Genomic DNA, 11,965 nt, shown 5'->3' with positions numbered 1-11,965 from the left:
AAATAAAGAAACCGCTGTGGGAGTCCAAGTTCCAGTCATAAAAGGCTGCCCTATCTGAGAGAGCATGTTAGAACAATTATAACCATCAACCCTCGACCCTCAACGCAAATTTCAAGTTTTGGTGGAGTGGAAGGGAACTTTAACATATATTATTACCTTGAGCAGAATGAGCAATAAAGTTCACTGTAGAAGAATGTGCCATATAATTATTTTGTTCCATCTCAAGTCTGACAGATGCTATTTACCTGTAAAAGATCTGGGTGGTTTTCTGTGTGCCATTATGTAGTATGCTATTACTCACTTTGTTTCATGATCTTAATTTTGACTACCATTTATATTATGCTGTCAAGCTTTTTATTTTCATGTTAGTGAATATTTGCGTCACCTAGCTCACATGAGAAAGTGGTGCATAGAAAAGGTTTGGTTGGGAAATGTATTATTAGCAAGTAGCTGTTGAGAAATGAGTTAGACATGCATCCAAATGTGATCTGCATGAATCTACTGCTAACCAAATCCTCACTTATTATCAAATAATGAGCCTTTCCCTTCCAGTCTATCTACCAGGTATCACAAAAAAGGTGCGCCTAACCAGCCTTATATCGTCAATAAGAAAGCTCTGCAGTAGGAATACCATGTTATAGATAGCTGGCTTATTACCTCTTAACTCTTATCATTCTCCATGGCCATGGCTCCTAACTTCATATTTTTGCTTCTGACCACTGTTATAATTTTTTTGATTCAAAATCATCGCCCCTTTGTAAGCGGCAAGGTTTTTATTGTATTGATGGAAGATGATCCAGTTATCACCTACAAATCTAGTGTAAACTACAAGATGTAAGTCATACTTCATTTGATGTAAATTCTGCTTGTGGTACAGTTCATGACTTGTTAGCTTATGTATGCCATGTGATTTCTTACTTGGCAGGAGCAGCGATGATGCTCAGAAGTACAAGGAGAAGGTTATCAGCAGGCATGACATTTTTCTGGAGTCCCTCCTCCCTTCAGGATCCTACACAAAGCTCTACAGCTACACTCACCTCCTCAATGGCTTTGCACTGCACACATCATCTGAAGAGGTTCATCTTTATCTATATCTTCTTTTTCTCAAAGTAATTAGGGGGAAAAGGTATAAATTGTTATGATTTGAAGTTGTTCCTGAAGATGAAATGGACAGATATGTCCAATCACAACTTACTGTCTGATCCTACACAACAGTAATATCACCAGTCTAAGAAAATTTGTGGAGTCACCAGTGTTAATATATCTTTTTCTTAATGAAATATATCCTATATAAAACAACCAAACATATCTTGCACATATGATATGCATGTAGGGCTCTTTTTCCCCATTGTCATCTAAAACCATTGGGGTCATAAATACTAATATACATCTTTAGCTTAATAAAATATATCCTACATAATGCAACCACACTTATCTTGCATAGATTAGATATGCATTAGGGTTCTTTTTTCCCCGTTGTCATTATAAAACATTCACGGACGATCTTCCATGGACTAAAAAATTAATCACAACAAACCATTTGAGTTGTTCTCAAAGTCTTTTTACCATCTTGCTGGGCAGCTGAAGCCACCTAGAGTCATTGAAACATGTCAAATTTCAATAAGCAAAAAGAAGGATAACCAGATAATGAACAAGAAATCTACGGTTTAAGTTATTCTAACAATCCCAGCCTGCATTAAAACTTCAAAGATGTTTTGCCAGTTCCACCTCTCTCTTATATCTTATATCCTTCTGTGGATACAATGCCAGAAAATAAATCTCCTCCATGTCTCAGTTATCCACTGTTTTGTATATACCATATGTACATAGGTCGTCTGTTGTTTAGCCAAATTTTCTAAAACTGGATATCCTGAGATGCATTTTGGAAAAATAGTTGAAAAATGTAGACCTCCAGAAATTTAAATTCGTACTTGTGGTTTTGCAAGGTATGAGACACATGCACTTGTTAATTTCTATTGATAAATGCACAGAAACTATTTCTACTTATTCTGCATGGGAACTATTTTTATTTGGAGATTAGGCAATTGAAGTTCTTCGAGATGCAAGAGGAATCCGAATCATCCAAGAGGATATCAAAATGGTGAAGATGACCACTCACACTCCAGATTATCTAGGCATTCCATCTGAAGTATGGCCAGTACTAGGAGAAGCTGAGCATTCTGGTGAAGGAGTGGTGATTGGAATGATAGACACTGGGATCAATCCCGATCACCCCAGCTTTTCTAATTTGAGGACTGGACGGAGTCCTCGGCTTACAAAATTCAAAGGGAGATGTGAAAGTGGAAGCGAGTTTCCTCTCAGTGCATGCAATGGGAAAATAGTGGGTGCACAGCATTTTGCCCGTGCAGCAATTGCTGCAGGTGACTTCAACTCCTCGAGTGAGTTTGCTTCAGCATTTGATTCTGATGGCCATGGAAGGTAAATTCCAGTAAGTAGGTGACCACGTGTAGTAAATTTCAAACTAAAAGATGCTGTTTAATTAAAGGGTTTGTGGATAGACCCTCTGTATTATTGTCGTTCTTAACTTACAACCCCTCTAGTTTTATTGTTGCAGATAGACCTGCTGAGCGTTTTTTTTTTACTCTTTTACCCTCATGAAGCCTATTTGTCAAGAAATTTCTCCTTATCTGAGGGTAAAAGTGTAAAAAACATTCACTCAGGGGGTCTATCTGCAACAATAAAACTAGAAGCGTAGTATATTCTTAAGTAAATTTGAAGTAAACATGTATCTATTCGGAGGTTTCTTACTCTCTTGGTGAAACTGGGGAACATGCGATATTTACTTGATAAGAGGCTCTGAAATTTAATTATTAAATATTAACATGCTCTATATGGTGCCTTCTCAATTTCTTGGTGCAAGTGGGGGGCTAAAATATTTTCAAGTGGTTATACAATGTCACTTGTGACATTTGAAGCTCTGACATGCAGGTGGAGCAATTCTCTTGTTCCAGTTCAAGTCACATACGAGCCATTCAAATTACGAGCCACTCAAATATAGATTGATTAGCCTACACTTCTACGCATTTCATCTTTTGATTGATCATTAGATAACCATTATAATACTGCCTGTAATACATAGCAACCTGTAGATTTCAAGCCCTGTAGATGTCAAGCTACTCAAAACCTTATGATGAAGCTAGGTCCTGTTTTTACTCATGGCTTTTATATATGCTAATAAGACATCTTATTTCTGTTGTTTCTGTGGCGACTATTTTCAAGTCCATACCATTGGCATGTTTACTTATTGTCTTTGTCATTTGATACCACTAAGTCTGGGCATTAATAGCATCATATTTCTTTTTTTAATCATTACAAGTAGGTGGCAGAGATATATGAAATTATCTGATTCATAATTTATGTAAACAGCCACACTGCTTCAACCGCTGCTGGAAATTATCGGATCGCACTCATATCCAACGGCTATAACTTCGGATATGCGAGTGGGATGGCCCCAGGAGCACAGTAAGTAATTGACCTTATAAACATGTCAAAGTTGTATTTACCTCAGAAGAATTACTTATGGATTTTCCTCTATTTCTGTTTCCAGTATCTCTGTTTATAAAGCTATCTTCTCTTTTGGTGGGTATATGTCTGACGTTGTAGCTGCAGTTGATAAGGTTTAATTTAGTACTTTATCATCCTTATAGTCCACCTTAATCATACAATGTAAATATTTTTAACAAATTATAAGTTTCCAGGCAGTGGAAGATGGAGTTGATGTTCTGAGCCTCTCAATAGGACCTTCAACAATTCCACCAGGACCTGCTTCTTTTCTCAATATCTTAGAGATGGAGCTGTTGCTTGCAACAAAAGCGGGAGTTTTTGTAGTTCAGGCTGCTGGAAATGGAGGGCCTGGTCCGAGCTCAATCCTCTCCTTCAGCCCCTGGATTATGAGTGTGGCTGCCTCTTCCACTGACCGCAAGTACAATAATTCCATGACGCTAGGCTCCGGGCAAAGCTTGTCTGGGATTGGGCTATCACGTATAGCTCTTATGCCTTTCCTCCTAATTCTATAAACACTAGCATGACTTCTCTTTTCCTTTCATGAATTCTATCTTATTTATGTTAAATGAATAGGTTAGTCAGGTTGAAAAAGTTATACGTGTATAATCTCAAATTTTTAGAGTCATCGGTCAACTTTTCATGCATGCTCAAATTCATACTACGTAATCTTCTCTACTTACATTTCAACAACAATATTTTACTACTTAAAAGTGTCGGATTATTTTCGCAAAGAGAATGTGTAGAGAAGATAAATGTTAAAAAGCAGGGAATCAGTTTCATTGTCTCCAGTGACCAATTTATTTCCAAATTATCAATTTTCATGAACCATGCTAAACTAAATGTACTCATGAGATATAAGAATGCATTACATATTTCACTAGTCATTTACAAATTCCATCGTTTATTCAACTTGTAAATTATTAATTAATAATGTCATTCCTTGTTGAGGCTGCTAATTTCTGAGTTTATCATTTTCAGAATACGAATATAGCACTTTCTCATCTTCTGTTAAGCCATTCAGATTTCTTGATCGAGTTCCTTAAAATACTTAAGACTATTGTTTGTCCAACTACTTTAAAAAATCATGAGTTCCATTATTCTCTAATTATTTTCCACAATTTTCCTGTTTGCAAGATTTCACAGTCAACGTATGAATGAAAAACTCATTAACATAGGTTATATTATTACTATGTTTTTTGTGCTTCTGCCTTCATTTGTATCTAGCAAATTCTGTTTTGATTTGACAAATTTGTTGGATGTCATCCAAGTTCTACATTCTCACCTTGCTGCTCCTATTTCAGCTCCAACTGCTGAAAACCATTTCTATACACTAGCTGCTGCAGAAGATGTATGCAGCACGAATGCTAGTTATATGTCAGTGCAAAACTGCCAGCAACCAGATGCCTTCATTCCAGCAATTGCTCGGAGGAAGATTATCATCTGCTCATATACTTCTGACTATGTGTTTACACCTAGAAGCATTGAGTCTGTCATTGATACTATCCAGACAATTGGAGCAGCGGGGTTCATTTTCACTATGGGCCGAAGCCTTGATTCTCAGCCGATAGCAGATGCCAATCTACCTCTATCGGTTCCCGGCATTATTCTCAGTAGTAGGGAAGCCTCTCAGGTAATTTTGACCTTGCTTCTGTTTATGTTTGCATGTGCATTTAATGGTTAGACAATCCATCTATATGAAATTCTCTGCCTTTTTGTGGAGTGTTTTACTCAGTATTAACATTTTTATATGGATCAAGCCTTGGTCCTCAGTAGGTGGATGTTCACACTTTGGCCATGCTCTAGAGCATGTTTATCCATCAACTTAACTCACAGTTAAATGCTTATGTCTTTTGGGTGTTCTACCATAGAAATAGGATCACGCTCATACCAATAGACTCCTTTGATAAGATTCTAGACCTCTAAATCGTGCAGTGATATAAGAAAAAAATTGTATGCAAAAAGGATTTACCACACAGAGCTAGTTGAGAAGCAATAACATCCAGCTTAGTGATCATGTAATTTTAAGAGTGACTTTCAGGAAACTACCAGTTCAAAGAATCTTGCACAAACTACCATAGAACTTTTTATTGGAGAGAACTACAACGAAATTTTTTCATGAAACTATCATATCTGGTGACAGATTAAATTGTTATGTGACTTGCACGCGACATGATTCAGACAAGTTTTCTATTATGTACTATACATTATCTTCTACACTACCCCCCACCCCCCTTCCAATTTTCAAGAGTAGTTTAAACCTTTTACCTAAGCTGTTAACGCCACTTAGCAACAATTTCCAATAGTTCCTGGTATTTCTGTCTCTAATTTTCAAGCTTCACGGTAGTTGTGTGCAAAAACTCATTACGATATGTTTCTGAAATTTATCCTACTTTAACTCATGCAACAGTGGATGAACCTCCAAAATGCTTAGACTATTAGACGGTTTTTGGAAGGGTTTATATTTTAAAGCTTATAAGTTATGCTGGTTTTTAGTGGCTTTTGGATTTTAGGAAAAAAGTGCTATAAAAGTTGTTTGGGTAGATTAGTAATTTGTTTGGTCAAAGCTAGTTTATTTAAGTGATCTTATAAGCTAGTTTTTCAAAACTTGGAGTATACCAGCTTCTTAAAATGGGGCTTATAAGCTAACTAATTTTGTACTTTACCAAATAGGTATATGTGACAAAGCTAACTTAAAAAGCTAGTTTGACCAAAAAGTAAGCTCCCCCAAACACCCTCTACGAAATTGACAAGGAGAATGAAAAACATCCAAATTATACTCCATTTCGTTGCAGAAGCTACAGTGTTAAAAGTCGGAACCGAGGAGGCCACGGTTTACCTATTAAAAACTTAACCAAGATTACTAACTCAAATGCAACTACCAGGCACCAACTCATTACTAACAGGTCCTCACCTGGTATCAAACTTCGTCAACATATTCAGATACCCATTCAAACCCAATACAGAAAAGTTTTTAGTTCCAACTAATTACCTCCACTACCAATCAAGAGACCGACATGGTGACTGTCCTTCAACTTGAAACATTTCAGCTATTTATGTGAACATGCAAGTTTATGGAGACGGAAGAAAGATGGATTCTCGACTGAAAGTTGCTTGAACTCCCCTGATAAGTCATGACTATTTTTTTCCCTTTCACATATTAGGCTTTGTGGGAGTACTACGACTCTGACACCTTGAGAGGCATAAGTGGAGGCGTTGTCAGCTTCGGAGCAACTGCAAGGATCCACATCCTACTCATCAAGAGGCCCTGATGTGAACAATGCAAACATGCAGACAGCTGATATCTTAAAACCCAACATCATGGCTCCTGGCTCTTCCATTTGGGCTTCATGGAGCCCCAAGGCTAACAATGAGCAGTACATCAGAGGTATAACAAAAACTTCACTTTTCAAACTATGTTTCAGTTTTACTAGAATGGAGAATTGTGCTCATTTTAATTGAAGACATAAACTGAAAAGCTTCAAAATATAAGCCCAAAAAGGTTGCAGTTGATCATGCAACCATTATAACTGGTTCAGCAACTCTTTTGGGTTACGTAATATTTAAATAGATGGCAGAGAGAACAAACCTCCAATGTCCTTGATATCAGAAGGATCATTAAGAAATAACTTAATTTAAATGCAAAGTTTGAAACCTATCTTATATCTACTCTTCTATATTATAGGAGGATCCAAAGAATTACTACTCATGCTACAGTAAACGCTACCTTAACTATTCTTTTTTTGATGTTACTGTTTATGCTACAGTATTTTTCATAAACAGTAAATCAAATCAAATATATAAAAACTTAGATCCTCCTCTAAGTATGAAGAAGATATGATTTCTAAATCAAATGTATTAAAACTTGGATTATTCTCTAAGTATAGTTTTAAGCATACAGTAATCAATTAAATGTATTAAAATTTAGAGGGAGGTAAGTTCAAAATATAATACTTAAAAAATAGGGGGTTGTGCTTTGCGGGGGTGCATACTAGTATCGTTAAAAATAAAACATGTTCGTATCTTTTACCAATTGAGATGGGGATGACAGTTATACATTAGATCCTCTCCACTATTAGAAAACAATATGTTTAAGCATTAATTGCGGATAGACCCTTGTACTATTGCCAACCTGAACTTGTTATCCCTGTAGTTCTATTGTTACAGATAGACCCCCTAAAAAAATTCTACTATTGCAGATATACCCCTAAGTGAAAATTTATTATTGCAGATAGACCCTCTAAAAAGTTCTATTGTTGCATATCTACCCCCTAAGTGAAAATCTATTGTTGCAGATAAACCCCTTGAGAATGATCAAAAAACATTTCACGTGGAGGGTCTATCTGCAACAATAAAACTACAACCTACAGGAGTAGTAAATTCCATTTGTCATTATAAGGGGATTTACCCTAGGTTTAACACTACTATTGATAACAGCCATCTAATGTTTGGTAGATGGTAGATTTATATTGCGTAAAACATGGTAATAAATGCAAATCACAATTAGCTACGGGTCAAAAAACATTTCACTTGGGTCTATCTGCAGCAATAGAACTATAGCCTACAGGGATAGTAAGTTCCATTTGGCGTACTATAAGGGGTTTAGCCTAGATTGAATGCTACTTTTGATAACCACCATCTAATCTTTGGTGGATGGTAGATTTATATTGAGTAAAACATGGAAATAAATACCAACCGCAGTTGCTATGGTAAGTGCGGATTTGGATCCTCTCCACTACAAAAAAGTAGTGGAGAGACCACTACTTTTAATCTCAAGCATTGATTATTTAGTAGACGGTTATGATACAATCTAAATCTAACACTTACCATACCCCCGTGTATTGCACTCATTCCTAATTTGCACTAAAAGAAAAAATCATAACCATCAACTAGATAATCAATGGCTGTGATTATGTAGTGGTCCCTCCACTATTTTTTTTGTAGTGGAGAGGATCCGAATCCGGTAAGTGCTAGAGTTAGAATTAGTCACCACCGTACAAATATTTAATAGATAGTTTTTCATGTTTATCTAAAAATTCAGGCCAGGACTTCGCGCTACTCTCAGGCACAAGCATGGCAACTCCCCACGTAGCCGGTATCGCTGCCCTAATCAAACAGCGACACCCAAACTGGAGCCCTGCCGCCATTGCCTCAGCCATCATGACCACTGCCAACACCACTGACAGCTCCGGCTTCCCAACCCTCGCCCAACACTCATCGGACGTAATCCCTGCAACCCCATTTGACTACGGGGCAGGCCTCATCAACCCAGCCAAAGCCATCGATCCCGGCTTGATATTCGACATTGATTACAAGAACTACATCCAGTTCCTGTGTGCAGTTCCCTGGGTTGATGATGAGTCGGTTAGAGAGCTGGTGGGGACCGATCTGTCCGAGCTCGCGGGCTTCGTGTTGGGTGCTCGGACCTCAACATGCCGAGCGTGACGGTGGCCAACCTTGTGGGGTCGAGGAGGGTTCTTCGGAGGGTGACGAGCGTGGCGAACGATGTAGAGAGGTATGGTGGGAGTAATTAGTTGATAGCTTTTTGTATGTTAGTTCCCAAAATCTTTTATATCTTGAAATTAGTCCCCCTAATCTTCATATTTTCAAACTAGCCCCCCAAATATTTTATGCATTTTGAAATTAGTCCTTCTAGTTATAGTTTGGTTGAAATTGAGTGAATATTATGCCATCTTTAGCGTACTTATAAGGTTAGAACTAAATCCACTGATTTTGAACTTATTTTGTTGGATATTGGAGTTGATTTTGGTTTATTTGAATAATTTGATGATTATCAATCCTCGGTTAACCGCAAAGCCAACCATGATTAATAATTTGGATGCTAAATGTAACAAAGAGACTAATTTTAAAGAACGTACAAGATTTGGGGGGCTTACTTCAAAATATGAAGATTTGGGGGACTAATGTTGAGAAACCCCCTTAAAGATTCCTTAGCGCTGGGCAAAGTAAAACACTGTATAAGTTTGCAGCTTTCTCCCAGTACATTAAATGTCTATCTAACAGGTATCGGGCCGTGGTCCGTGATCTGACGGGCGTCAGTGTGACGGTGACGCCGTCGGAGTTCACGATCAGCCCGAACGCATCAAGAGGTCTGAGGATCGACCTGGTGGCAAGGGAGGTGACGAACACATATGCCTTTGGTGAGGTGGTGTTGCATGGTGATCAGAGGCATGTAGTGAGAATTCCGCTGGCTGTGTATGTGACTAGTACTCTCAACGTGTAGGAGTTCTAGGTTTAGTTTCAGAGTATGATTGTTGCTTAGAATGGTCCTTGAAAAAGCTTGTGAGGGATTTTGATCATTTCATGAGAGTATAATCTTAACCGCTTGAAAAGTTTTCAAATATGGGTGTGTTGATGTCATCAGCTTGTGTTGGATAGATTCTAGCTCTGTTAATGATCCAGTATGGTACGGCCTTTTGGGGGTGAATGGATGACAATAATCTGACCTGGGTCTGATATCATATTCTGCCAAATGTTAATATATGTTTGGGGTTTTATCAGTTTAGACCCTGAATTCTTTCTTAATTTACATTAGGCCCCATGTCTTCATATTTCTCCTTTAGATACCAGATGTCGCAAGCTATTTGATTGAAATATCTGGTCGGATTTTGTCCATAATTGTCGCCATGTATAGGAGCTTGTGAGCAAGAGTTTTCTATGGTGCGTCCATGCATCAGCTTGATTATAATTTAGAATGATTATTGAAAATCATATGATGTATTCGCCAGTTCATCAGAGTATAATCGTAATTGCTTGAAAAATTGTCATATATAGGCCTTGATGTCAATATTAACTTATGTTGGTAAATTACACACCTGTACACGAACATGCATGCAAATGGCAGTATCCGGCCAGCGCATTGCTGCGCTTGTTATTTATCAAGATATATGTATTATCAAATTGATAATATGGTTTTTATATATAACTATTTATAAGAACTTTAATGATAGTTTTTTTACTATTATTTAAAGATTAAATCTCAAAACTAGTTAACAAAAAAAATGTGCAAATTAGCGATTTTATCAATTTTTTTAATAGAGAAAAATGATTGATTTTTGTGAAATGCCTGGTAAAAGTTAAAATCATCATTTGCATGGGAAAAAAGTAGCAGATATGAACAGTGTATAAAAAGTGGTAGAACAAAAAATTTTACTTCAACTTGAGCAGTGGATAAAAGGATAAAATTGTACGGTAGCCTAATTTTATTATAGCATGTACGACGGAAAAAATCAATGCACCGGGCACAATCGGTCTAAACTCTGGAGGCCGGAATACTGCAGCAATAACAGTAATTTCAATGTTTTCTGAATTATACTTTAGAGTGAATACTTGTTACTGTATTATGAATAATATTTTAAGGTTTTGTTTTTAAGTTAGAAATTAAAAGTAGTAGAGGGATGGAAATAATTTGTTCTGAGTTCGATTTCATTTTCAGATAAATGCTAATATTTGTTTGGGGTTTTGCATATTAGAGATTGTTCTTACTTAATTGTATATTAGGCCTCAAAATTTATATATTTCTAATTTACATCCAAATCAATTAACGTAATTTAGATAACAACCTCAGGTTGAATTTTGTTTATAATTATTGTCCTGGTATGGTTAACTCTTATAATTAATAGATTTAACGATGCTATTTAGAAATATGAAGATTTGGAGGGTCTATAAACAAAATTAAGAAAAATGTAGGGTTTTATATTATAAAATCCCCATTTCCAGAGATGTGAATTAGAAATATGAAGATGTAGAGTCCTAGTATACAATTAAGAATTAATCTGGAGTCTAACAAAATGAAACCTTATTTATTTCCATCCAATTGAAGTGTGAATTTGAGTAGGTATAATACTGAGCAGGCATAGTCCAATATTTTGAATAAAGTCTTTATAATGTTATATTGTTTTGATTTAAAGTTGATATATATAGATTAAAGTTAAAGGTTAAGCTGCAAACCATTTCTTTCCAGTTTAGTGATATATTTATTCGTCATCTGTTTGTTTTATATATATAAAACATTAGATCATTCGAAAGGAGAATGTGATAAATTTTATTACGCAATGAATCATAGGTTTGCAGCAAATTTGGATGCACAAGTGGATCTTACAAATTTCTAATGTCTCTCTCTCTAGATGTTAATACTTTTCGAATGTGTTTAGCCTTAAAAGTGTTAGAACGTTGTTCAGGTAGAATATTGTTCGTGCAATATCTCTTGTTTGACTAATAACAAACTCTTATTTGTTACTGATATAGTTGTGAGATAATATATTTCAGGTATAAATAGGTACGAATAAGTTACGGGTCAAAACGATGCAAAAATCAACAAACGTTGATTTAGCCTTTGAACCATCGATGGTCACGATGCACCATTAAATATCGATGGCCTACAGTGGATCATTGATGATTGCAAGGACCATCGATGGACTGC

General features: G+C 36.5%; 1 protein-coding gene across 1 annotated transcript; it reads left to right on the top strand.

Moving 5' to 3' along the window:
- Nucleotides 544-10,047, top strand: LOC109825017 (subtilisin-like protease SBT2.5). The gene is given in 13 exon segments (XM_020391687.1): nt 544-834; nt 926-1,076; nt 2,042-2,439; nt 3,388-3,483; nt 3,569-3,638; nt 3,720-4,002; nt 4,827-5,155; nt 6,687-6,766; nt 6,768-6,910; nt 8,564-8,910; nt 8,912-8,938; nt 8,940-9,037; nt 9,547-10,047. Coding segments are annotated over 13 exon segments (2,397 nt in total). The 5' UTR covers nt 544-679; the 3' UTR covers nt 9,767-10,047.

The sequence above is a fragment of the Asparagus officinalis genome, chromosome 10, assembly GCF_001876935.1.
Source record: "Asparagus officinalis chromosome 10, Aspof.V1, whole genome shotgun sequence".
Lineage (NCBI taxonomy): Eukaryota > Viridiplantae > Streptophyta > Magnoliopsida > Asparagales > Asparagaceae > Asparagus > Asparagus officinalis.
This window is presented reverse-complemented; position numbering and strand designations above follow the sequence as displayed.